A 27,915-nucleotide genomic window follows, 5' to 3' on the forward strand; every position below is an offset into this window, starting at 1 on the left:
CACATGTGCAGACCCATCTGAAGTTTGCTAGGGAGCATCTGGATGATCCAGAAGAGGACTGTGAGAATGTCATGTGGTCAGATGAAACCAAAATAGAACATTAAGGTAAAAACTATTCATCATGCTTGGAGGAGAAAGAATGCTGAGCTGCATCCAAAGAACACCGTACCTACTGTAAAGCATGGGAGTGGAAACATCATGCTTTGGTGCTGTTTTTCTGCAAAGGGACCAGGAGTACCACTGATGTAAAGGAAAGAATGAATGGGGCCATGTATCATCAGATTTGAGTGAAAACCTCCTTACTTCAGTGAGGGCATTGAAGATAAAAAATGGCTGGATCTTTCAGCATGACAATGATCCCAAATGCACCGCCCGAAAAATGGAGTGGCTTGTAAGAAGGTCCTGGAGTGACCTAGCCAGATCTCCAGATCTCAACCACGTCGAAAATCTTTGGGGGAAGGTAAAAATCTGTGTTTCCCAGCGACAGCCCCAAAACATCACGGATCTAGAGATCTGCTGGAGGAATGGGCCAAAATACCAGCAACAGTGCGTGAAACCTTGTGAAGACTTACAGAAAATGTTTGATCCGTCTTTGCCAATAAAGAGCCTATAACAAAGTATTGAGATGGACTTTCATTAATTAAAAACTTATTTTCCACCATAATTTGCTAATAAATACTAAATCAGACTGTGTGATTTTCAGGATTTTTTTTTCTCATTTTGCCTCTCAGTTGAGGTTTAGCTATGACGAACATTGCAGGCCTCTCATCTTCTTGAGTGGGAAAATTTGCACAATTTGAACCTGACTAAACATTATATGTTAGTCCTTTTATCATTTTCACGTTCATGTTACAATAAAATAACAAAAGTCACATATACTGGTTATATTTTGTTATTTTAGAAACACAAATATTAAATTAATGAAGACGTTTGCAGTGTTGGATTGAAATGTCATTCTAAAAAATATTATTTGGTGACTTGTTTTGTTTTGATCTGCATCTTTCATGAAGTCCAAACATCTGACAAGTTAAATCTCATTTAATAATTCACAAAAAGAAACTAAATTAATTTGAGATTAACATTAATTTAAAAGCATATGTTCTTTTTTAAATAGCTGTGATTGTAACAGCTCAGTTCTAACCTGAAGGGCGACGTTACTCTAGAAAAAAATACAAATAAAAACTGTTTCCATCACCTACAAACTTCACTAAACCAAAAGAAACCAAACAGTAACAGAGTTAAAAAAGTTCTGAAGCAAAAATATTTCCTTCCTCTTGAATCGGAATTTCCTTCTTGCTGTTGCAGGAAGTTCTCTTATTAAAATTATGTACAAACATGTGATATTAAAGGTATTAATGAAGTTATAAAACAAGGCTACATGTTGTTATAGTGATGTGTGGCTGATCCCAGATCAGTCGGAGTCTTTAAACTGATAAATGAACAATGAAGATGTTCATCATTTACGTCTGGAAAACAGGACCAGATGGTTCTCCGTAAGTCTTCTGGGCATGACGCGTCGATTAAAACTGTCAAATAAAAACGGTCTTTGTTACAGATTGTCCAATCAGGAGGGAGACAGGTCAGATCAGGACACTGGACACAGACACGTGAGCGGACCGCCCACTTTTTGGCACGACGATCGGCTCGTCAGCTGTTAGAAACAAACACAACAATGTTCAGATGTTAAAAGGTCCATAACCAGCTCTGAAGTTTTCAGGTAACAAGGAAACATCAGCAGTCGTTGCTGCCCATCAAGCTGGTAATAATGCATCTATAATAACAACAACACATTTTATTTAAAAGCTCCTTTCAGGACAAGGTGACCCAATAACAGCGTACATAAAAGGGTCAAAGGTCATCTGGAGATCCATCATTCTACTGAGAGGAAAAACATGATAACGTGGAATGTTTTTACATCCTGATGCAAAAAACCTTTGGGCTAAAGTCACGCTTCAGGTGCACCTCACCTGATGGGATGTACTTCTCAGCTCGATTGCGGTCTTTCTCGATGAAAAGAGCTGTGAAAAGGAAGAAGGCTCCGCCCACCACAGCCACGAAGGAGCAGAGCAACAGTGAGATCTGCAGAGAGCGGAACTGCCAGAGGAACGAGTCGGTCTTCCTTAGTGAGTCGGAGAACTAAAAGAAAAGGAAGTTGGTTTTAAATCAGTAAAACTACAGAAGTTAAATTTACAAGTCTGATTCAAACAGCCAATCGGATCGCTTTATTTACGGGGTTTTTCTGGCCGTTAACAGTCTCACCTCTTGTAGCCGTCTGTCTGACAGCTGCAGGTCTCCCATTAGGAACCTTTCATTAACAAAAGCTATAAAGGTGTGAAATAGAACCCACCACTCCAATCAGGGACGGACTTCCTGCGTCTCCCAGCAGGTGAGAGACCACAATCTGCAGAGCCTCGGCTGTGGAGCGCCGTGTTGGGACGACCACGTACTGAGAACAGAAACAAGACCGAGTCACAAGAAGGAAACATCTGAAGAACCAGAGCTCATCTGGAACCGTCAACATAGCAAGGTGCTTTCATACTGAGGGACAGGAGCTCTGGAGTGCATCAGGAGTTTAAACACTAAACTGGTTTCAGAGCCTCACCAGCAGGATGTCAGCTACGATGGCCCAGTTCATGGACAGAAACGTCTCTCCAAGGAAAATGAAAATCTGAGAAAACAAAGATTTTCTTAGAACAACTTGTGCAGAGCTGATCTTTCCTGCAGTGGATTCATCTCCACCTCTGAGATTGTCCCAAACCCCCTGACCCTCATTCTTCCAGGTGGAGTTCTGTGCTTGCGGAGCTTTGATAACTCACGTATGTGGCAACAGTGCTGGTCTGAGCACACACGATGGCCAGGTAGAGGAACGGTGCTGACAGCAGCAGACCAGCGGCACAGACCAGTGGGTCGGCTCGAGCCGTCTTCTTCCTTAGTTGCCGACTCACCTGCACGCCGCTGGCCACGCCCAGCAGGCCAGTGATGACAGTGATGATCCCAAAAATCAAACTATGGTGGGAAACACTGCAGTTACGTCAACTGTGTTATTGAAAGATGTAGCATAGTGACAAGGAAGTGAACTCACCTGTCTGAGGAGGAGCACTGAGCCTCATCCACACACGGAGGTTTCTGTCCCGTGAAGACAGCGGCTCTATAAAGGAATGTGGGCGCCCACAAGGCCAGAGACCCCGTCACAAACGCCACAGCTGTGAAGCCTAAGGTAGACAATATGAAGCTGCAGCTGGGGACGGGGACAGGGACAAGTCAGCAGTGCAGAACTGGGTCATCTTCTTCAGGGGTCTCATTTATCAAACATGGCGTAGAATCCTTACTAAAACCGTACTTAAGCTCAGCAACAAAATGTTCTTACGCCAAGCAGGTGTGTGACCTATCAAACATGGAGGACGCACAGCTGCACGCAGTCTCCACTTCATAAATCAGAGACTAACGAGAATGTTTCTCAGCTGCATTTTAGTCACATCCCGCCCTCACCACGCCCACTTACTGCCATAAATGGTCAATGCAAAGTGCCTTGTGGACCTCATGCATATACATAAGCCGGCTGTTGCAGCGCTCCGCCAATGACATGGCGACCGTAGATCAAGGCAGATCAAGGAAGCGCTATTTCACAGAAGCAGAAGTTGAGGTACCTGTGGGTGAGGTGGAGAAATGAAAGGAAGTACTTTTGCAAAACAAATAAGAGAAAATCCACGGAGTGGCACAGCGTTGCTGAAGCCGTCAATGCTGACTTCTTCAGAGAGATCTGTGGCGGATATTAAAAAATGGTCTGATCAGGATTCGATCCCCAGACTCCCGGGTGAAAGTCACACACGCTAACCAGTCAGCCAAACAGAGATCTCCTGAGTACAAGTAGCCAGGTCACATGATCAATCGGGTCACAGTGACAGGACACACACCGTCACAGACGCATGACGTTCTGTCTCAGTCTGTCCCCCTGCTGATAAGGTAATGCTGCAGGATTTCATAATTGTATCTTTTCAGCAGCAGCACTGCAGGTGCTCTCCATGTCCAGCATGTGCGTAAGCCAGGTCCTTAGTCAACTTAAAGTTGCGCACATTTTTCCACTTACTTTTCTTTCATAAATCCCAAAGTTTGCGTGGAAAGCTGTTTACGCAGTTTGCCGACCCCGTTTTGTGCGTAAGCAAGCTTGATAAATGAGACCCCAGGTGAGGAGTAACATACTTCCTGCTCAGTTCCCGCAGGTCGGTCAGCCAGCTGGTCTGGTGCATGTCTGACCGGGCCTCCACCGCTCCTCTTTTAGGCTCCTGGACCACAAACAGCAGCAGGACCACAGCGACCAGACCGAGACCCGGGGTGACCTGATGGAGGAAAGAGCACCTGAGTTTAAAGGTCTTCCGCCGCACTGCAGGTGACAACATAAACATGAACGTTTTGAGCTCACCCGCAGAGCCGAGTGCCAGTCCTTCGTCGCACTGCTGACCTGAGAGCCGACGATGTACCCGAGACCACTGGAACAACAAGCACAGGCCATCTGCTTTTCACGCTGACAGGAAGTCATGTGCACCATCACCAGTCCCCCGAAACAACAAGGATCATCAACGTCATGATGTTCCATCTTTTTAATAAAATACCTCATTTTGTTTTATCATTTCCAAATGTTCCAAACTTAAAAAATAAAAGCAAAACGTCTTTTCTGCTTTTTGATGAAACAGTAAATCGTCTCTGCAGCCTGAAAAATGTAGTCAGTGTTTGCATTTTTCTGAATAAAATAAACTTTAAAGTCATTAAAAATGTACAAAATCTGAAGATTTGCCTTGTATATATATATATATCTGTGTCAAACCAGCTTCAGTTAAAAGGACACATTGTGTTGGTTACAGCCTGTTTGGTTTTGACTTTTAGGGCCTCACCCTAACCCGACCCTCAGCACACCAGTAAAGTATTGATCCCTTATTCCTCTGGTCCCCTAAACCCATTTTAAAGATCAGGGGATCTTTATTTCAGGCCGTGGCACAAAGTACCTCATAAATAAAATTTCTTTACTTAATAATCACAATAAACAAGTCACAGATAGTCTGAGTGTGTGTCTGCAGGAGACTGACCTGCCAACAGGAATAGCAAAGTAAAAGAGGGACAGCATGTTGGTCCTCTTTTCCTTGATGTAGAGGTCAGCGATGATGGTGGGGGCGATGGTGGAGTAGCTGGCCTCCCCGACTCCAACCAGACCTCGAGTCAGTAGCAGCGCCCAGAAGTGCTGCAGCCAGAAACAGGCTCACCATCAACAACGCAGACGCTTCTGCACGTTTAGGACCGACCACTGGATAGTCTGAGTCACATGACATCCAGCTCCCTGAAGATGCCCCAACATTCGTGCCGAATTTAACGACACTGGAATAAGACATGTGGTTGGTGTGTGTGTGTGTGTGTGTGTGTGTGTGTGTGTGTGTGTGTGTGTGTGTGTGTGTGTGTGTGTGTGTGTGTGTGTGTGTGATATTACATCATGAACAGTCTGATCATGAGGTATTTTAAATTCACGATTATCTCCAGATTTGCTCTGAGCGGGTGAACTACACTACATGTAAACCATAAAGGAGTTGATAATTAGCAATAAAATGTTTTTTTATTTATTTTAGGACAAACAGAAAAATGTTGAGGTTGTAATGTTCAGTAACTTCCAAAATAGCAACAAAAATAGACAGAATTTTGTGAAAATTGTGATTTTTATTAAAAGATCATTTAAATCCACACATTTGATCATATAGCTCTCTTGTAGTTCAGATTATGCTAAATGCTAATGAGGCTAACAGCAGAAAATCTGTCTGAGCTGCATTTAGGATTTGTGCCACCATCGATACGAAGGAAAACAAAACCACAGCAGCTCCTGCAGCAACGCTGCAAATCGTTAAAAGATGCAGCAAATTAAAACAATCCTGGCTTCCATCGTCTCCAAACAATCCCAGAGAAACCAGTCAGTGTTTCAGACGGTGACGTCCAGTGTGTGCAGCAGCTGCTGTTCCCTTCATGGGGAAATATGAATGTTATTTGTTCTGCTTCTTGTTTTCTGACGACGGTTTTAATGATCGACAGCTGCAGCAGCTAAACTATCATGACTGAGTCTGAAATCTGGATCTGTCTGGGCGTTTATCACCATCAGCCTTATATTCATCAGTTTCCTCTGCGGCAGCAGTCTGAGTGAACACATGAATGTTGCCACAAACAAGCATGAGTTCATAACTCTGTAGGCAATCTGACTCCAAGCAGAGCGCCTCGGGGCAGAACCAGAACATGGATACACATGATGCTTGTACTCTCAGCCTTTACTTCCTGTTCCCGTCAGGAAAAAAATGAACTAAAAACTAAATTATTCATCAGGATAAGACTGAATAGATTAAAACTAATTCTAATTACTGCTATTTTGTGTTAAGTGAAAAACTATTTAGAGGAAAATTCTCCCATATTTCTGTCGTCTAATCTCTTCTAAGTCTGGTTAACTCCATTTTTAACAGTGACTTTGGTACAAAGTAGCACGTGAACCCTGGCGTAGCGCGGCCTGGATCCTATTTTAACATCCGACGCACAAAAGTCTTTATTACAAATTAAAAATGGCTTCTGCACATCAAAACATTTGCAGTGGACTCTAGTAGTCCTTCTCTGTGGAATAAAGCTCTGGCGCTCTTGTTTCAGGGAGTAGAGGGTAATCGGGGGGGGGGGGGGGGGGGGGGGTCTGCCCCCTAATTCACACTGGAAGCATCAGCAGAATGCAAGCCACTATAATCTATGGGGCGATTCAAACCAGCTGCGATGCGGAAAGTTTCAGGCACGTCCCAAAAGTGGATCGCTGTGCCGCTGAAGGTTAGCCTGGCCCGCCAGACTCGTCCTCTGTTTAATTCTGCACAGAGACCTTCTCTGAGGGACAGGAGCTCTGGAGTGCATCAGGAGTTTAAACACTAAACTGGTTTCAGAGCCTCACCAGCAGGATGTCAGCTACGATGGCCCAGTTCATGGACAAAAACGTCTCTCCAAGGAAAATGAAAATCTGAGAAAACAAAGATTTTCTTGGAACAACTTGTGCAGAACTGATCTTTCCTGCAGTGGATTCATCTCCACCTTGATTCATACAGCTCAAATATGAGCCGTGCAGAATGAAACAGAGGAGGAGTCTGGCAAGCCAGGCTAGCTAAAGATAGGATCAGGTTCTGTTTTAGCAGCCAGCTGCTTCTGGGACACACCTACTTCTGCACTTAACATAGGGCTAGACAGGAAATCACACGGTTTCAGTGTAAAACGTCCATTAATTTTAAAATTAAAGACTTTTGCAGTGATGCTATTTCATATCTATGTAGATTATGTCTATACAAGTGACCTCATGACTTATTTCCTCCCTGCATTGTTCCAGAAGTGACCTGACAGCAGCCAGATCTCTATGTGTAGCCCCGCCTTGTCGAGTCTACAATTTCTCCTAAGTTTGTAAAACTCCAAATCTCGCTAGAATTCATCTTGCAGCGCAAGGTTATTCCAGAAGTGCTGCGGTGTGTTTTTCATGGCTTCAAAGCTTCTTTCCGGAGTATTCCTCTTATCTGATGACACCATCTAGTGGCCGACAAGCGTATCACACAAGAAGTCTGTCTTCATGTTTGTTTATAAACGTGCTTCTGTAGCCGACAAACAGCTAAAACACGTTTTACGAGTATTATTCTCATGTCATGTTGTGTTTTCATATATTTATAATTTAGAGACTTTCTTATCCGTGAAAAGATCATCAACTCTGCATCAGCCGAGGTGTTCCTTACATTTGAAGCGTGTCAGCGACAGTCTAACGCTATTGTTTGTTCTGGCCGGCGCTCAGTTTCCTATTGAACGGAGCTCTGCGGGGCAGGGGGCGTGCTTAGCAAATAAATTTTAAAAAAGACGTTTTGCTAAATTACATCACAGTACATGATGAGATCATCACTTTTAAGGATTTCTGACAAATCACACATAATTTCTGAAAGGGGGAAACTCCAAAATGCTGCTTTAATCCTGGCAGTGGAGAGGAACGACATCATACCAAACGGTGCTATCATACGTCATTTCCTTCTTTTTGGTTTGATGGTGGACGGCACAAACAAACCGTGACCTTCGAAATCTCGGGGGATTTTGTGATCTCACAGGTCCAGCGAGGAGGATGGCAGAGAAGCCGTTCCATGGCTGAGATTCCCCCGGTGTGTACTGAAGAGCAGCGAAGCCTGCGAGCAAACTGTTGTCCGCCATTAATGCCTCAAGCATGAAGTAGGGGTTACTCATAATTATTCATGATATTCTGACATCTCACATTTCTGATTGGCTACCATCAATGTGACTCTTCCACTACCTCCATTGGCTTTGTAACGGTGACATCTGATCTCCACATAAAACAGGAGTTCTGCCATGTTGTGGAGTTGCTAATAATAATAATAATAATAATAATACATTTTATTAAAAGCGCCTTTCAGAACACCCAAGGTCACTTTACACAAAACACGTAATAAAATACAATAAAACAATAATAAAACGCAAAGAAGAAAAAACAAAGAGAGAAACAGTTCAATAAAATCAGAAGTTGTAGGCAGATTTAAACGTGTGTTTTGAGTTTGGTTTTGAAAAGGGTAAAACTGTCGATGTTCCTGATGTCTGGGGGAAGTGAGTTCCAGAGTCGAGGAGCAGAGCGGCTGAAAGCTCTGCTCCCCATGGTAGCGAGACGGGCAGAAGGAACCGCAAGATGGATGGAAGAAGAAGATCTGAGAGAACGGGATGGGGTGTGAATACTTATAAGGTCTGAGATATATGGAGGAGAGAGGTTGTGGATAGCTTTGAAGGTATGAAGGAGAATTTTGAAGATGGACCTGAATTTAACTGGGAGCCAGTGAAGCTGCTGGAGAACCGGGATGATGTGGTGAAAGGAATGCTAACAGTTAGCTTCTCTGCTCTCTCCTGGACGCTAAACCAACAACAGCCTTCTGCAGTCATGATGAGTCCATGAATGTTTGTTTACAGCCTGACAGATCAGTGTGAGTTTTCCTGACCCAACCGTTCCCCCGTCTATTTTCTTTTAGCGAATAATGCAGGCGGTGGGGGTAGAGGAGCGTTTTCACATTCAGCATGCATGTGAAAATAATGTGACCGATGACATTTCAAAAATAAGTATTTTAAGTTTCTCAGTGACCCTCGTGTTTACAATAACTGAGAATAAATAAGACTAGCTGTGTTTATTTAAAAATTGACTGCAGCTGTAAGGTACTGTGGCAGTGTGGGTTCAACGTAAAAACAATCCTAAGCCCTCCTTGCTGACTTACTTTCTAAATACCCAACCCCTCAGGGACTTAATGATGGGAGAACCCGGAAATCCACAGGAGGAAATGTGGAAGACCGTAAGGCTTCACTCACCTCTTTGGGTGTGTAAGAACTGGCGAGTGTCACAGAGGACCAGAACAAGATGCCAGCACTCATGATGTACTTCCTGTTGTACCTGTCGCCCAAGTACCCGAAGAATGGAGCCAAAAACATGTAGCTGCAGATAAAAACTGAAACACAGAGTGAGATTTATTTAATAAAAGTAGGACATAATGATCTGTGGCATGAGAAGCAAACAAGTTTCTAAGCGTTTCTCTGATGGACAGACATTATTAAACATAAGTGAGAGACGGTGTTGACATGGGGTGACGCTGAATTCAAACAGACAAAAGGTCTGTCACCATTCAGTTACTGAGGCTGTTTAGTTTGTGGTGAAAACATCTGGCTGCTACTGGTGATTCTGGGCAGTCGTCACCCGTCCCATTCCCGGTGCTGGAGGTTTAACCTTCTTGGGTGGAGTCTTCTCACCTGTTTGTAGTAGACCAGAATTTCCATCGTCAATTCCAAAGTACTGCTCGATGTCAGGGAGAACACCTGGAGAGACAACAGAGCCAGATCTCAGAACTTTCCAGAAAAACTGTCTAAAGAAAACTTTTAAAAGTCATAATTATTTTTTCTCTAATTTTCCAGACTTTCTGTGATCTGTTAAACTGCTTCTAGATCAGCATTTCTACAGACTTTCTGAGGCTCTGAAGGAGGTTCGGCTGATTTTTCTCTCTGTGTGCGCAAACATCTTCAGAGGGATATTTAGTTTTAAATTCAGACAATTCATCATGTAAATTAGGGCTGGACCATATGAAAACAGCATATTGATAAAAAAATGTCATATTGGTCAAAATCAATAATTATTGAGAAATAAAAAATGTTGAAAATGGATTTTAAGTGCAGCTCTGATCATTTCATGTCATTACTTTATTATTAAAACAAGTTGGTTGTGTTACCAGACCTCGCTTTTGTCCATTTTCAGCTAATTTAGCAAATGATTGTTGTTTGTTTGTCAGATTTGTAAAAATCTAAATACTGCCATACTGGTGAACTAGTGTAAACACTTTCTGGAACTATTTTCTCCACCTCTCCTGGGTTTGAGAGGGGAAGGCTTGGCAACGAAGCATGCCTGGGTCTGTTTTTTAACTGATTACGGAAAAAAGAAAAGAAACTTTTAGTTAAAGTTTTTAATGACACATTCTTTTTCTATCGCACCGCGCTATTAATAGATATATATCATTATTCCATTACTGTCCAGCCCTAATGTGAATGTTTACTTTCAGAGACGATGTTAGACCCAACAGGAGAACCTGCTGTTCTGCTCGGTACCTGCTACAGTGAACCGATCCATGTAATTGAGCAGGTTGATGTAACAGAGGGTTAAGACGATCAGAACCGCGCGGACCCGGGACACCCCACTGGCCTCCTCTTCAGGATGCTGCTGAGCATCTGGTCCGTTGGGACCCTCCGCCTCGCTGTCATCGGAGAAGAGTGGTGCCGAGTCTGATGTGTGTTCATCCAGAGACATGACTGCTGCAGCTGAGGAGGACAGCCACCAAAACAGAAGATTAGTGCATCATTTAAACGTGTTTCTGTCTCTTTTTTAACCTAATCTCACGAACATGGAAGCTAAATGTTGATTCAACTGTAGAATCCTGTTTTCATTCAACGTTTTAAATGACACAATAACGCCGTGTCTCCTCATATACACCGCTGTTTAAAACATCGATCACTCGCTCCAACAGAAGAAGCACATGTTCACCATCAGAACTCCTCCAGTCAGACAAGATGAACAAGATCACGTCAGCATGAAAGAAGCACCGACTCAGCTGCTGCAGAGCGGCGTTAGTGCGCAGACGAGAGAAAGAGGAAAAAGAAACCAGACTCGTGATGGCTGACATGGACCTCCATGTGAAACCAGTTTCAGGGAGAAGAAGAGAAGTTATTATTTCATAGACGGTCAGATCCCCGCTGCAGACACCATACGGCCTAAACCTGACACAAAACAACCCCAGAATAGACACTAGAACAACAAAGTTACACAAAAACCACTGTAAATAGATGGAGAAGGACATAGACCTGAATACTAAACACTGACATCAGACTCACATTATTTATACTTTATTACAATAATAACAACTCTTACAGAAGAAACCCAAAAAGACTACATTATGGTGTAAAAGTCCATTTATGTCAGTAATCCATCTTAGACTGAGAGACCATCTAAAGGCTCAGGAACCCTTTGCAGGTGTTCTGGCTTCATTAGCTGGTTGAGAGTGCGACACTTTGAGGCTAGAATATTGAACCTTTTCACAATACTCTAAATGTCTGAGATTGTGAAAGTGGTGTTTTCATCAGCTGTAAGTCATGATCATCACCGTTATAACAGATAAAGGCTGAAATACCTGGCTTTACAGGTAAAGAGGCTGTCTCATTGTTTCACTGGCATCATTCTGCAGGTTTCACCTGCATTATTCTGAGTTCATGTAAAATCTTTACTTCCTACACAAAAACATTTATTTTCTAATCTGGACAGCTGGACACCATGATTAGCATGTTTCTTTATGCATGTTTTAGAAGAAAACCACCTTTTGTGATGACATTATTTAAATTATTCATCTGAAACTGAGGTTTGTTCATCTACAGATGAATAGAAGTCTCACGGACACGCTGATGATTTCTGCTGAAACCTGATCTAATCCATCAGATCTGACCTAAAACAACAACATGTAGATTTCAAAAGCACCGAATTTGAAATGACCTCTTGGGTTCTTTTGAACCCGTCTTGTCCTTTGACCTCTACAACCGCCACGAGCACGGACATCGATGTGAGATCAGCTGGTCGGCAGCAGCAGATAGCCGCTGCACCAAACTCCATTCAGAAATCTAACGATTTAATAAACACCAGTCTGCAGGACCTGTTAGGCATCGCTTTAATGGACGAGTCGTGATTTAAAATATTTAAATTTGCCTTCTGATAATTAATTAAAACACGTGACTTAAAACATCTGAGTACCTGCAGGAAAAGCCGCAGTTGTTGTTTACCTTCCTGTGAGGATGACTCGCGATCCGCGTCCGTTACTCCTTCTGCTGCCGGTGTAAAGTCTTCTAACTCAAAGTTATAAAAGCTATTCAAAGCCCATGTTGTCGGTTCAACGTTAGAACTACACGTTCACCAGCGAGGAGGAACTGCGGTCAAAACGTGGATGTTTTTCCACCGACCTGCTCAGAAGCGAGGTTTTTCCACCGCCGCCATAACAGGTCTGACTCAACTTCCGCCCCGCGGCTCACATGACTGTCAGCACGTCACGTGACTGAGTCCGTGAATGGTAATGCTGCCGTTTGGTACGTTTCTGATAAGGGTTAGATCTGACTGCATGCTCTCTGTAGCTGATCTAGGTCCCCCTGTGAAGACGAGCTGGTTCATTCTAAACAATGCAGCATCAAACACGGTGGTGGCAGCATCATCATATGTGGAAGACTTTGAGAGTAAAGGCCAATAGAAAAGAATGGCATCTTTCACCCCTCCTACCTGTAAGGTGATATTTGCCCCAATTCCTCAGTAGCATCATTCCAGATACATAATAATTAATTAGTCATATTCCATTAGATAAATTAATGCAATTGAGCTGCACGTGTTTTGTGTGTTAAGGGGTAAGGGATGTGGTGTGTTGAGCGTGTAAAGAGTTTAACGCTGGTTGTGTATGATTGATGTTTGAAGGCTGTTTTTTTTTCTAAAATGTAAATACTATTTCTTCTTCACTTTATAAACATGAAAGTCCCACAAGTAAATGGCCAGATGCCAGATCAACGTACAGAACATCTCTGGATGGAGCTGAACCTGTGAACAAGTCCAAACAAGTGGCACTTTCGGCCAAAAGAACAAGCAAACCCCTCATTAAAACGCCATTTCTGGTTGTATTTTTTATTTTTTGTATCTCACTGAAATGTTCTTAAAGGGGTCATCGTGGGATTATTGAAGTCTTTACAATGCGAGATCAGAAGAGTACGAGGTGTTGCTGATGCAGTCTTCTTCCATTAATTATCATGAATGTTGGCTAATAAAACTACTGGAAGATCCATCAGGAAGAATTAAACTGGACCCAAGACAAAAACTCAGAGGAAGATATCTTTTATTTATTGAAACAAGATATTTTACATAAAAAAGACCTTCAAAAATGATCGTCTACATTTCATGTGACAGCATTTTGTTTTTCTCTTCAGTTTAACGTTAACATTACTTGACAAACTACCTGTAGTTTAAGTTGGGTTTTGTGTAACTAAGTAGATTTTATGAAGTTAAAGAAGAAAACTGGTCCACAAATAATGTGTTTACGGTAGTTTTTAATGTTTCCTAGGGAGAAAAAACCTTTTGGTTGGCCTTCTCAAAACCTCCCAAAATGTTGAATAAAACGATAAAAGTGAGAAAGAAACAAAAGAACTCAAAAACGTTCCTGTAGGTCTGATTTCTACCCGTAGGAGGCAAGAAGGGCCTCAACACGCAGGTTTCAGATCATCACACCTCAAGAGTTTTCTTCTCGTTTTGGATTTAAAGATTCTGCTGGAACAGAACATCTCACCATCCCAATAACTTTATTATATTTCACTTTATTAACCAAACAAACAGTTGATAAACAAAAGCTTTAGTGCAGTCCAAATGAATAAATCCTACCTGTACACATCTCGTTTGTCTTGTTTGACTCTAAATGTTCGTTCGTGGCTGCAGGTTTGAAAAAACCAAACGAGAAGCGTTGGATTTGTATTAAACATAAAGCATCATGGAGGTTCAGATCCAAACTTCAATGATGTCCCCGTCCTCCATGTCAAGCTGTGCTGGTGTCTGGCCGCTCATCACCTTGGAGCCGTCAAAGTGGAACCGAACCTTTCTCTGAGTGGTGCTAGGTAGGCTGGACAGATACTGGGAGAAGATGGTGTCCAGCGGCGTGTCCTGAAACAAACCAAACGTCACTCGCCTGCGGCTCTCCCAAAACATGGAGGCCATGAAGGAGAGAGGAAGAGAACCAACTCTGTGGATGGAGTATTCCTGAGATGAGTCTCTGTCTTTGCTCTGCAGCCTCACTGTGACGCTGCTGCTGCTGCGTTGAGCTTCTGCTCTCATGACAACACACTCTGGACAAAACACACACAGAGGTTTCCGTCAGATTAATCAGAACCAGCAGTCCAGATTGGTTTAGTTCAGTTTGGTTCTGAATGGTCAGAAGGCTCTTTTCCAGCTCTCTGCGTGGCTCGACTCTGCTCTACTCGGTTCTGGGAGTTTTCCATTACAAATGAAAAACAGTTCTGGTGGGGGGTTCATCATAGCAGGGTGGCCCCTAGAGTTTGTAAAGCAGCATGAGGCGATGCAAAAACACAAAGCAATGCAGTAATGGCCGACATGTCGGTGACGTTGAACATTCTATAACTAGTTTGAGGCTTTTAGGTAGACTCATAAAATAAGAGACCCAGTACAGAGTTCAGGGAAGCGAGGTGAAACACTCTGGAGCAACCAGTGACTCCAGTCCAACAGAAACGGTGAGTAAAGACGCATCTCAGGGTCTGAACCAGTTCTCTGTTCCAGTAACTCCCACCTCTACATCTCCAGTTACCTCTTGACCCTAAACATGACATCACAAAGGTTACAATTCTGCAGAAAACAATTCGGGTTACTATTGCCATGGGCTGTGAGTTCATTACTGTGGGAAGTTGTTTACACCCAGGTCTTGAGAAGGGTCACTACTGGCTTGAAGAAAGGACAGGTATTTTGGGCTAAGCATCATCTTCCTGAGAATGCTGTTGGGTGTGTCTGTGATGAACTCCACACACACTCCTGTTTCATCCTAATACACTGAAGCCGTAAACACACATAAGCACAGATATCAAAACTGAACTTTTTTAATTCCACCATCTTGTTTTGTCTACCCACAGAGGAACTTTGCACCTTGCAAGTTCAGCAGAGTTCCTGAGATAACTGCAGGAACGCAGCGTTTGTTCAGCATTGTGGAGGAAAACATTGAATTGTGATAAAAAGAAAACAGAATGATACAAAAACCTGAGTGAGACAAACAAGAACACAACACTCTTTAAAAACAACTGACTCACCTATGATGTCAGCGATGCTGAGGCCCAGCTCCCCAACAGAGGAGTCTGACGGCAGCTCAATGTCATGCCTCAGCAGGAGGAGAGAAGTGGGCGGGACTTTCAGAATGACGGACAGCTGGCTCACCACGTCAGTTAAAGGTGCGGACTGCAAACAAAGCAACAGTCACTGCAGCCACAGCTCAGACGGTGGGAAACAGAGCGAGTCTTGGGGTACGTTCATACTGCAGGTCTTAATGATTCGTTCTGGTTTTTTTTGAGTGGCTGTTGACACGATAACTAAATACAACACCAAATATTCTCCAGTGTGAACGGCTCACAGCTCCAAAGTGGCTCGCGTGAGCCGTAGAAGACAAGAAGGCAAACACAACACGCTCTGTGGGGTTGGAACAGGAGAGGTGGAGTCGTGATGTGAACGGCTTCATCCACAAACTCAGGATCACACCTGTCAGGTCTTTCGTTTTGACCTGAACAATCCTGAATCTTACTCCCCGCCGTCATCCCGCATTACTATTTCCCTCTGAAATGTTCACATATTAAGTTAATATGTGGAACATTTAACTGACAGAATTTCAAATTAATCTGAATTTTTTATTAAATTATAAACATAGTTAAAATTTATCCGATATAGCCAAAATATCTGCACTGGGACCAGAATCTGTGCATCTCTACCAGTAAATAACTGCTTTTGTGTATTTTAACGGAGAAAAAGGGCTTTGAGAATCATTAACAATAAATGTCAAAGATCCCTCCAACCCAGGCATCCCCCACTCCCTTCCCCCAGGGCCGGCATCCAGCATGTTTTAGTCGTTTCCCTAAACCAACACACTTGATTCGCCTGATCAGCAGCAGAAGCCTGCTAATCACCTGCTGACTAAAGTCAGGTGCGTTGGAGCAGGGAGCACAGAAAAACATGCTGGATACCGCCCCTCGGGGAAGGGAGCTGGAGATCAGCGCGTCTAACCCGTCACTTATCAACCAGAAAGGACTGAAATTTCATCGGTTGATTAAAAAAATGACAAAAAACAAAGTTAACAAAATACCTTAGCAACAAATATTCAGGTGATGTTTGAAGAAAAAGTAGTTATGATCTGAAATGAAATTAAGTGTTTAAAAAACCTCAACCCAGGAGGAAGGAAGTAGAATTATGGAATAAGGAAAGTAAACATTCAGTGTACTTAGAAAACTTTCTGATTAACTTGAAAATTAGAAAATAATGAAACGGAGTTCCAACAAACAGAAAACAGGAACATTAGAGACAAAGTTCAACAATCAGTTTAGAAACCTGGAGGTCTGTTACCTACGTAGAGCTCCTAGTATAAGCAGCGTGAGGTGGATCCCGACCAGGGGTGTGAGTGTGTAGGGTGTCCCGATTCTCAGGTGCAGAATTTGATCACGCCCCTTTTGCACCTTTGATCCACACTTCACCCAAGTCCACAGTGATGCTGACTTGGGTGAAGTGTATTACCCACAATCCATTGCTGCATGAGAACAGGCTCAAGTTCCTTTTCTGAAAAGATGGATTTTCTAATCGATTTAGTTCATTTTAGGACGATTAGTTGATGCTCTGAAACTTTTAGACAAAGCAGCAATGAATTTAATTTATTTCAAACACCTGTTTGGTTGTTTGTTTGAAAGTTGTTAATAAAGGTTTTTGAAAAAACTACGACAGCGACCGGCAACCCGGCATGTGTTGTGATCGATGATGCAATGCTCCCTGTCTCAATTCAGCAATTATCTGCACACTTTCCTCGTACTCGAAGCCGTACTTTCTCCAAGTGCACTTTGCTGAAGACCGCAGGCTGCAGTGCGAGTATTGAGAATGAGCCGAAGAGCAGGCAGCATGAGGACGAGTAAGGAGCAAAAAGGTGAAAATGAAGAAGAACCACCTCAGAACGTACCGACAGAACTGGGATTTTGTAGACGTCTGATCTGCAGCGAACTTTAAGGGGGATCTCTCGGACCGAGTCTGAGCTGTACGACTTCTGTGTGTCTGGGCTCATGATGATGACATCATCATCTACATTTTCATGGTCCAAATCAGGTTGGACAGATGAAGAGGCTTTGCACCGTTTGGACGGCCTCCTCAGGGGTTCTGGGGACATGATGGAGCTCATGGCCCGCAGCCTCTTGTTGATCTCACTAAACAAGGAAAAAACAGGAGAAACTGACATAAATGGTCAACGCGAAGAACGGCATGAGTACTCTCATATTAAGAAGTTGGCTCATCGATGCCACATTTCAAGCAACCCCGGCAGCTGAAATCACTGTGCTTGTGAGTGACTATAGGTATCCATCCATCTTCTGCACCCGCTTGTCCACGCAGGGTCGCGGGGGGGGGGGGGGGGGGGGGGGGGGGGGCTATCTCCAGCGGTCAACGGGCAATCAGGTTGCCAGTCCATCGCAGGGCAACACAGAGACACACAGGACAAACATTCATGCGCGCGCGCACACACACACACACACACACACACACACACACACACACACACACACACACACACACACGCCTACCTAAGGACAATTTAGACAGACCAATCAACCTAACAGTCATGTTGTTGGACTGTGGGAGGAAGCCGGAGAACCCGGAGAGAACCCACGCATGCACAGGGAGAACACACTAACGCCATGCAGAAAGATCCCAGGCTGGGAATTGAACCCAAGACCTTCTTGCTGCAAGGCAACAGCTCTAACCACTGTTCCACTGCGCAGCCCAGCTATAGGTACGGAAAAGCCTTTTATTGCTTTCCGACATCATGACATACATGTTATTTGTTATTACATCAAACAAATACCAGCCTGCCTGACGGTCATTTGAACTGGAACAAGTCCACGTAGGAACCGACAGCTGCCCCGGAGCTCGGTTTGCTGAGATACAGACTTTTAGTTTTTGTTCCACTGACACTTGACTTGGCGTGCCGTCACGAAGCACACATAAATGTGAACGTAGTGTGATATCTTAAAGATAATATATTTTCAGTCTCAGTTCAGAGACGGAGGTGCAGTGATGGCTGGTGTGTGTGTGTGTGTGTGTGTGTGTGTGTGTGTGTGTGTGTGTGTGTGTGTGTGTGTGTGTGTGTCCAAGTCTGTAAATATGTGTTAAATTCCCAACTTCATCATCTCACCAGCTGTGCTGCAAGTGTCTCGTCTCCAAAATGCGCTTACGCCGGGGTCAAAGCTGAACGTTGCCCACGCTCTTCCACTAAAGCTTTTCATTATAACTCACAACGCTTGCATAGAAAACGAGTCACACGTTTTCAGACACCGTGTTGTGTGTAAGCAAGCGTTATGAATGAGGCCCCAGAACATTTAACACAGGACTTACTTGATGTTCTTAGTGGCCTTCCTGGACTGCTTCCGAACGGGGCTCTCTGGAGGAGGAGGAGGATGAGGAGAAGGGTCTTCTCTGTGACAAACCAACATCATGGAGCATTAAAGATGTCCTAATGGAGCGCAATCTGTATCTGAGGGATCAGGCGGGTGTCTGACTTACACACGATTCTCTGAGCTGTGATGAGGATCTGCTTCATCCTCAGAGTCACTGAGCCTGGCAGATGTCCGAGAGAAAAACCCCGACCACAGACTCTCATCTAAATCATCGTCTGATCAGATGTTGGAAACAGGAAGGCTCATTAGAGACAAAACACGCTGCTGAGCATCAACACAGCTCCTCAGATGTTTCCTCACCTGGGTTTTCTTTATCGGTAAACAGGGCTGTTGGCTTCATCTGCAGGCAACTGCTCACCTGAACACACCAACGTTGGACAGGCACGACTCCATCATGAGAGGAGAAATACAAAAAGACCAACAGGAATCCTTAACAGTTCAAGTTTAACCATACCTTGCTGGAGTACACTGATACAGGAATAACAGCTGATGGATCAAGGACACGCCGGCGTTTAGGTGGCTGCACAGGCTGAACATTTCTACCAGATTCCTGAGGACAGAAACACAATCTGGATTTTTTTTTTATGTTTGCAGGATTCATAGGGATGGGTACCGAATTCGGTACTTTTTAAGGTACCGACCAAATTCCACAGTACCGACTGAGCATCGATTCACGTCATTTGAAACGGTGCTTTGTTTCGGTACCCGTCCTTCACAACGAGAACTTGCCTAGACAGCTGCGCATGCGCAAGAGCGTTATGTCGTCGGTCGCTGCGAGCCAGTTGTAAACAGAGCAGCATGGTAGAAAGAACGCACGCTAAAGCTTGGGTCCACTTCACTAAATGTGATGGGTAACTGGGTGAAGATGAAACCAGCGACAACGATCTAGAGCCCCCTTCAGACAGGCCATGAAAAACGGAAATGTTCCGGAATCTGTCCGTAAGACCTTTCTGTCTGAATACAAACATCCGGATAACGTGTTCCGGAATTTATCCGGACGAAGCCCCTAGTAACAGGTCCGGACTTGTTACGGACAGGGTGGCTGCTTCAGACTGGTGAGGTAAAGTTCCGGACAAGGGGGAGGGGGAGGAGGAGGGGACCGGGGGACCATAGCTGTCAAGTCTCCCGTTTTGGCCGGGAAACTACCGTATTTTACTTTGCTTTCCTGCCGTCCTCCCGAATTATTATTTTCCCGTAAATCTCCCGTATTTTTAAAATTCCTCTGCCTCTTTAAAATTATCTGTAGCCTCGCGAGAACCGGTTGTCGCGAGATTTGTGCAGACAGCGGGAACATAACAGGAACAACAAACGAGAGCGATGATGGATGGAAGTGAAGAAGGCATTCCTGCCAAAAAATCAAAGAAATCGTGTAAATATCTAGAAAAATGGGACAGCGAATTTACTTTTCTAAAGAAGAGCAGGATGGGACAAAGTCACGCTTTTTGTAAGATTTGCAGTTGCGACTTTAGTGTCTCCCACGGGGGAAGGAATGATGTCAGTCAGCATGAGAAATCAACCAAGCACAAGCGCTGGCTAGAAGCACAGAAACATGCCCAGACGATGTCGGCATTTGTAACAAGGAATACCACAGAGGCTGACCAGGTCATAAATGCGGAGGTTAAAATGGCAATGCTGTGTGCCAAAAACAATGTTTCTTTCACCTTCTGTGACGACTTCAACAAGTGTGTAGCTGAGATGTTCCCGGACTCTGCTATTGCACGAAAATATTCTGCGGGGAAAACCAAATCTACGCAACTTATCAAAGGTAAGTTGATTTAAATTAAGTATAAATATTATGAAAGCGTATACATAGTCATAATCATGTCCAGCAGGCATATTGGTGGTAAATTGTTAGCTAACGTTACTGGGCATTCACTCAACAGGTGCCATAGCAGCAGAGCTAGATGAGGAGTTGGCCAGAACATGCCGATCGCAGCCCTTTTCATTGATGTGTGACGAGTCGAACAACAGAAAAACGGACAAAGAATTCGTCATCCTGACCAGACTCTATGATGAGGCCACTCTGCAGGTCGCTACAAAATTCATGGAGATGCCCATATGCAATGTAGGAAATGCAGAAAATCTGTATGAAAAGCTGAGTGAAGCATTAAGGTAGGGGAACTGCAATGTGTTGTTGACGTGTGTAGTAATTTGCATTTAATTATAATCTTACATTTAGTGTAAGGCATTTTATGGCTTTTTTTTCATATTTCCAATAGAAAAAGAGGAATTCCATGGGAGAACCTGATAGCCTTTAACTCTGATAACGCCAGTGTCATGAAAGGCAGACACAACTCTGCTATCAGCAGACTGAAGACCAGCCAGCCCCATGTCCAGGACCTTGGCTGCATCTGCCACCTAGCACAACTGGCCACTGGCTGTGCCATCAAAGCAGCACAGGTACCAGTGGAAGACTTCCTGGTTGGGATATACACCCACTTTGATAAAAGGTAAATTATTATAAATAAATAGGCCTGCAGTTGATACTCTTCAGACATACACATACATTTCCATCCACTAACTAAATAATTGTCTATATTACAGTGCAAAAAGATGTGAAATCTATAAAGAATTTGTAGATTTTACCGATTCAGACCACCTGAAGCTCCTCAGGTACTGCAGCACCCGATGGCTGAGTCTATTAACCTGTGTCCAGAGAGTGTTGAACCAGTGGGACGCACTGCAGGTAAGGATGGTAACTCCAGAAGATACATACAGCTTACTATTCTGTGTTTTCCTTTTATTTAACTATTGCCACCTTGTTTCCCCATGTACTCTAGGCCTACTTCAACAGTCATGAGGAGGTGGAGAGGAGCGCCAAAATACATGATTTAGCCAGCCATCTGCGTGATCCAGTCATGAAGATCTACTTCATGTTCCTGACTGCTGCCCTTAAACCTTTATCTGATTTTAATATTGCCTTCCAGGTGGGTGTCAGTGTTATTGAATGTATTTGTAAATATTAAATGTGATTTTGCTAATTGTAGCATTCACTGATATTTTGTTGTGACCCATGATATTTTCTACAGTCAGAGGGAGTACAAATTCACAGACTGGAAGAGGAAATGTGCAGGCTGATTAGGAGGATCCTGGGCTACCTCATACCAGCCAGGGCCATCGTAGGTATACCTCTCAGGGAGGTGGAGTATGGACAAGGACTTCAGTTGGCTGATGAGGAGCTCTTTATTGGAGCAGACACAAAGGCCTTCATGAAAAGCGTAGAGCTTCCCATGTCCACTGAGAAGAAAATCTTTCAGTGAGTATATTACCCAGCTGTTTTATAATGGTCATCATCAGTATGAGAGAATATGCTGTACTGTGCCTAAAATGCTGCCACTATGCAGTTTTTTACTCTTACACTGTTGTAGATCTGTGAGAAGGTTCTATGAAGCAGCGCTTCAGAAGATGTTCTCCTCCTTTCCCCTTGACCATCCACTCCTGAGGGACTTGAAAGTGCTGGACCCTGCTGCTCGCCTCGACATTCCTCCAGGGGCAGGTAGATGTTAGGGCAGTTCTCCATTGATAGAATGATTGAATTGATTAAATATTGCATGGTTTAGATTTGCAACACTTTCTTTATCTTCCAGTGGAAAGGCTAGGGGCCATGTTTCCTCAGTTGAGCTTGAGTGAAGATAGGCTGAGAGAGGAACTCATTGACTACCAGGTGACAGATAGCAAGCAACTCCCCCAAGAAGACAACATTGACAGATTCTGGGGCCTGCTAGGGAAGGATGTGAGGTTCAGTGAGCTGCCAAGATTAATGAAGGCTTTACTCTGCATTCCCCACAGCAATGCCAGTTCTGAAAGGGTGTTTAGTATGGTGAGAAAGATTGTTACAGAGAATAGGATGTCATTAGACAACAGCACTGTTTGTGCTTTACTGTCATGTAAAATCAACCACTCTGGCCCAGCCTACAAATACACTCCTTCCAAAAAAGTGTTAAAGAATGCTAAATCTGCAACACATTTGTATAATAAGTCATTAGTGAATGTCAGAGAGCCACATGAGTGAACATGATACATCTAAAGAAAATGTGTAATGAAAATAAAATGTAAATGTTTAACTTAAAGACAAGCAATGTGAAATGAACAGGAAGTAATGTGTTGACTTGTATATAAAATGAAAAATGTAAAATCAATAAATATGCTTCATTTCCCCTTTTGTGTTTTCATTTAGGCTGTATTATAACAGAATGTTCACAGCATTTCAATGTCAACAAAGGTAGGCCTCAGATTCTGATCACTGAATTGTAGTAAGTGGTTGAAAAGTGGTTATTATAGATTTTTTGTACACCTATCTTACAATGTAAGATATACTAGCGCTCGGCTGTGGCGGCGGGTTGGCTCGCTGCCGGTGTTGTAAATTTTCCCTTATTTTCAAATCCAAAACTTGACAGGTATGCGGGGGACGCTGTGCGCACCTAGATAGCCCGCTGCTGTAGCATGCGGCGAACCACGGCAGCTCGCCTCCTACGGTACCGCCTAGACACGCGACGGAGCGCTTCACACCGCTTCAGTGATTCCTTTAACCATTGAGCTTCATCATCCAGGTCTCTTATGCGTCTTCGTGTGCGCAGAATTATGCTTAAGCGCCTCGTGATTTTTATCTTGAGAGGCGCTGTAGAAATGATATTTTCTTCTTCTTCTTCTTAACATAAGTCTGATCCCCCCCACCCCCGCCGCCGTCAGACATCTGGAACTTTTCCCTGCTGTGTGAACGCAGCCGAAAGGACAAGTTCCGGTACAAAAGTGGTGTGTCTGAAAACACAGTTCCGGTTAAAAACCGGATTGAATTGTCCGCAAATGTTCCAGAATGTCTATCTGAAAAGGGCTTAGGTGAGACATCCTCATCTTAATCTGCTCCAGTAGGTGAATAAAATGTTTAAGATAACGTTAGCTTTATATGTTAGTATCCATTGCCACCGTTGTTATCAGCTAATGGTGTGTTCGCTATCTCCTCGGAAATTCTAACTTCCCAGTAGGAAAAATCACATGAAAAAGGACGGCAAAAGGAATGAAGATACACAGTAAATTTAGTTCACAGTAAAGATGTTTGCTTCAGTTTAATTATCAGCTTATAAAACTACAAGGACGATGTTAAAATACAAGCAGTTGAATGTTATTTATCGTGATATTTATCAAATATTGTTATATATTGAGAAAAATATATATTTAATTATAAAAGAGAATTGAAATAATAAACACTCAAAAGTATCTAAAATTGGTACCGTTAAGTACCGGTATCGATTCCTAGGTACCGGGAATTAGTACCGGATCGATTCAAATGTCAAAGGTACCCATCCTTATGCAGGAAGGGAAATTTGTATTTTTCTTTTTGTTTATTTTTGTATTTGTAGTTTGGTAGAGTGAGGTATAAACGGCTCGTATTAAACACAGTTTGACTGTTAAAAAGAAGCCTCATCTCTGTTCCCCTGCAGTGCCCACTATTGTGGTATATTATTTACATGATCTAATCTAGAGTTTCCTTCTTTTATGACTTTGAGAAATGAAATGAATCGCTGCACCATTTAGAAGCACTCTGAGGGAGCATTTGCTGGCAGCCAGAGGTCACATGATCCATTTATCCCTGTCATTGTTGTTTTTAAAATAATCATTCAGTTTCCATTCATTTTTAACATTTAGCCCAAGCAAGCAGATCAGAGTGCCCCATATAGACCCTTTTACTACCTACGTCATCAAAAGTTGCGCGCGCAGCCTGGCAACGAGAGTGAAGGCTTCCTCATTCACACTCGATACTAAAACAGCGTTTTAAACCCTTTGTTTTGAAGTTCTGAGCACATAAACATGTCGGGTTGTTGCGTGTATGGATGCCAGAACTCTTCAAGCAGTGGACTGAAACTTTACAGAATTCCGAAGGGAGCACATCCATTTCAACACAATCGGAGGCGTCTGTGGCTGCAGGCCATCAAAAGGGTTGATGAAAACTGGACTGAAAACACGATCCGAAATGCTCGAGTTTGTAGCGCCCATTTTATATCAGGAAAGGTAATTATGTACTAAGATTACACCAGAAAGCTGGTTAACGTGTGTTCTATTAAATAAAGTAAGTTGCATTTGCTGGTTTGCAAATGAAATTAACATTTCATTCTAATTCATCTGTATTTTCCCACTGCATATTAGTATAAACTGTATTTCTCTAAAATTAACACGATTGTACTCTGAGCACGCTAAAAAAAGAAACCTATGCTATACTCACCCTGCCATGCAGGTACGTAGTTCTCTGGTTTGTTTACTATGACCCAAGCCTCGTACATAGCAGTCTTGTGTCCTCGTCTTTGGCTAGGAAGGACTTCTGCCTTCAAGATGCAAAACTCAGTCTATGTGGTGATATTTTACTTCCTGTACGTGGCCACAGACAACATAGTTGTATGCATCTAACGATTTGTATGCCCGTAGCTTCTCACGTGTGTACTCACTGGGCCTCTCCACTAAAAACGTATATATATCGGGCCACTGGACATCTGGCCACGCACCTACATCTTCCACCCATTCCGTAATGCCACAGGGATCCGGGAGTCTGTTGCCATTCGTTAAAGTGACTTTAATAATATAACATTCAAGATTTGCCGGTGATAACCCCGCAGCGTAGCTTGATAAAGCCTGACACAACGCCATTCTCTGTTGCCAAGCTGTACGCGCATTCTCGCTGACGTCATATTGTTTACAAACAGTAAAAGGGTCTATAAGCAATGCAATTAACCAATTCCACTTAAATTGGGAACATTTCACCTGCTGTGGCCCGAACACGCATCCCTTCTGCTCCTCGTAAACCTGAACTGGTCACCTGCAGCTTGTGTGCAGTAAAATGTCTCTAGGGAGCTTGCTGAAGAGGTTATGAGGTTCTGGATTGTTGCATCAGACAGACTCGTGGATGTTTAAATGTTGTTCTGGATGAACTCACTCTTCGCTGACACACACAGGTGCTGAATAACGAGTGCTACTTCAGCCAAAGTCTTTAAATTGGGAAACATTTCTCACTCACACGTCACTCTTGAGCACGATGTTGAACCGGATATGTTATGAGCGACGAACTGATAACCTCCATTAATTGTCCCATGCATTGTTTGTGCGTAGCTTTTTTCCCCCTGCTTCCCTGCAGTTTGTTTTTTATAGCGACCGGAAGGTCCATCCACTGGATGGATAAAGGTTCTTCAGTGGGATTGGTTAAAGGGGAATGAACCCAAAAAGGAAAATGGCCTTAACCCTCGCAGGCTCAAAACAAGTTTTGATAAAAGGACGAACAACTAAGTCCTTCAGGGGTACTTCTGAGTTGAAATATGCTGTGGAGTAACCAGGTAGGCAGGTTTTAACTGTTGCAAATCTGCAACGCCTGCCTCCAGAGGGTTAAAGGACGAAGCCTATACGAAATAGAACCTCCTATCTTCATTTTCCCATCCTCCTCATCTCTCCCACACCTTTCTATATGGCATTCACAGGAGAGTAGTTTCGATCTGTGTCCAAGTGTCCTAGACAGTCCAGAGTGGACCCCGACCACAATAAATCTAAACTTAGAATACATATTTGTCCAAGGCGAAATGGTGCCGTTTCAGCGAAACCAACAATACAAATCTTATAATGAAGTCGATGATCTGATATTTATATTACACCCCCCCATCTCTTTTAGTCATGGTGCCAGCCCTCCCTCAACCTGCTCCCCGTGTGTGATGACAGAAGACGAGTCATGCACAGTAAGTTGATAAGGAAATAAATATATTTCAATGTAACATTGAAATGTTAGTAACTGAAATAGGAGCTCGACATACTTTTACAGCTATTTTTTTTCTAATTCACTGTTAGCATTGTTAGCTCAACATTGGCTTCGAGCTTCTTTTCCCAATATCAGATTAACATATCGGTATCGGTCTGATAAATAAAACTGGGCCAATATTAACAACCAATATTTTTCCCATCTTGTCTCCATTTGTTTGCCTGTTTCAGAGGCTGAGGGGGGTGATGTGTAATTGTTTAGTCATGAGAAATGTGAATGTAATCATCTGAGAAGCTTAAATGTGTGTGGTGTGTGTACATAATTATGTAAATTTGGCTTTAATAATTTTCATTTTATTCAAAATTCCTGATTTTAAAAGCATTAACGTCAGTATATCGATATCGGCAAATATCGGTTTTCGGCCATAACAGTGATCTTAACATCGGTACCGGCCCAAATAGTTTATATCGGTGCATCACTAATGGATATTGACCAATTCTAATAACCAGTTGTTTTCTTGATACATATCTACTGAAGTCCAACCAAACTAACACTGAGTGCATGTCCATCACCACAAGAACTCAAACGAGACAAGATCAGCTCCTGCTGCCCAAATATCAAGTCGACGTTGTCCAAACAAAGCAGAAAACTCTGCAAAGTAGCATTTCAGAGTTAGTGTCTGGAGCCAGCCGGTAAACATTATTAACCCGTGGCACATTTAGGTACTTATATGCTCACAACATGAGTAACCAATACACACGATAAAGAAACAAATAACAGCTAATCACACCAGACAAAACTGAACGACATATTTAGAATAAAACGTGCAAATGCACAAACAAAAGCGCGTTTCATTTCTTTTCTTGTCGTGATTTATTGGTTTAAGTAGCTTCCTGCAAAGCTTGTTAGCAATTTACTGCCCTCCTTCACGTGGAATAATCAAGTAGTGAAAATGCTTATTAATGTTTGATCTAGTATTTAAAAAGAAAAAGAGCAAACTCCGCGACAGGCTTTTATTGTGAAGAACACTGGAGTTATGCTAACGGATCAGTTTATCACCGTCTGACTCAAATTAACGGTTTCAGAGCAGCTAAATGTAAGTTCAGCTCATAACGCAGAGTTGGTATCGTTAAAACCGTCTCATCTCCGTGACAATATTAATCCATACAAGTATTTTAAAAGCGATAAAATCGCCAACGACTCTGTCGGAAACTCACCTCGTCAGACATGTTTTTATCTGCGCGCTGCTGCTGCCTTCACGGACAGTTGGATTTACGAGACTTCAGTGAATTTCCTGGTTGGTGTTGCTTTCAAAGACGATCAAACCAGTCATTTATAACACAGTAAAACTCAGGAAAATTCAACAACAC

The 27,915-nt window shown here is 43.1% G+C and overlaps 3 protein-coding genes across 4 annotated transcripts; 1 reads left to right on the forward strand and 2 right to left on the reverse strand.

Annotated features, from left to right (window-relative positions):
* Positions 1-1,261: 1,261 nt before the first annotated feature.
* spns1 (SPNS lysolipid transporter 1, lysophospholipid) lies at positions 1,262-12,598 on the reverse strand. Of its 2 annotated transcripts, none has more exons than XM_015974286.3 (13): positions 12,379-12,598; positions 10,663-10,872; positions 9,817-9,882; positions 9,382-9,518; positions 5,082-5,233; positions 4,421-4,487; positions 4,201-4,337; positions 3,083-3,238; positions 2,817-3,006; positions 2,603-2,668; positions 2,348-2,446; positions 1,968-2,136; positions 1,262-1,651 (listed from the first exon to the last, which is right to left on the reverse strand). In XM_015974286.3, the coding sequence occupies exons 2-13, from the start codon at positions 10,859-10,861 to the stop codon at positions 1,581-1,583; spliced, it is 1,509 nt and encodes a 502-aa protein (XP_015829772.1). In that variant the 5' UTR covers positions 10,862-10,872; positions 12,379-12,598; the 3' UTR covers positions 1,262-1,580. The 2 variants fall into 2 exon arrangements, with proteins under 2 accessions (XP_015829772.1, XP_015829773.1); XM_015974287.3 differs by having other exon boundaries at positions 12,350-12,528.
* Positions 12,599-13,921: 1,323 nt separating this feature from the next.
* nfatc2ip (nuclear factor of activated T cells 2 interacting protein) lies at positions 13,922-27,857 on the reverse strand. The gene is made up of 9 exons (XM_015974288.3): positions 27,763-27,857; positions 19,271-19,366; positions 19,117-19,174; positions 18,923-19,031; positions 18,755-18,835; positions 17,331-17,571; positions 15,433-15,577; positions 14,360-14,463; positions 13,922-14,281 (listed from the first exon to the last, which is right to left on the reverse strand). Exons 1-9 carry the CDS (start codon positions 27,772-27,774, stop codon positions 14,120-14,122), a joined length of 1,008 nt encoding a protein of 335 aa, XP_015829774.1. The 5' UTR covers positions 27,775-27,857; the 3' UTR covers positions 13,922-14,119.
* On the forward strand, positions 20,072-22,973 carry LOC139061610 (uncharacterized). Its single transcript, XM_070551534.1, has 8 exons — positions 20,072-20,581; positions 20,700-20,928; positions 21,036-21,266; positions 21,361-21,502; positions 21,597-21,743; positions 21,846-22,072; positions 22,185-22,312; positions 22,404-22,973. Exons 1-8 carry the CDS (start codon positions 20,134-20,136, stop codon positions 22,826-22,828), a joined length of 1,977 nt encoding a protein of 658 aa, XP_070407635.1. The 5' UTR covers positions 20,072-20,133; the 3' UTR covers positions 22,829-22,973.
* Positions 27,858-27,915: the final 58 nt, after the last annotated feature.

The sequence above is a fragment of the Nothobranchius furzeri genome, chromosome 5 (genome assembly GCF_043380555.1).
Source record: "Nothobranchius furzeri strain GRZ-AD chromosome 5, NfurGRZ-RIMD1, whole genome shotgun sequence".
Taxonomy (NCBI): Eukaryota; Metazoa; Chordata; class Actinopteri; order Cyprinodontiformes; family Nothobranchiidae; genus Nothobranchius; species Nothobranchius furzeri.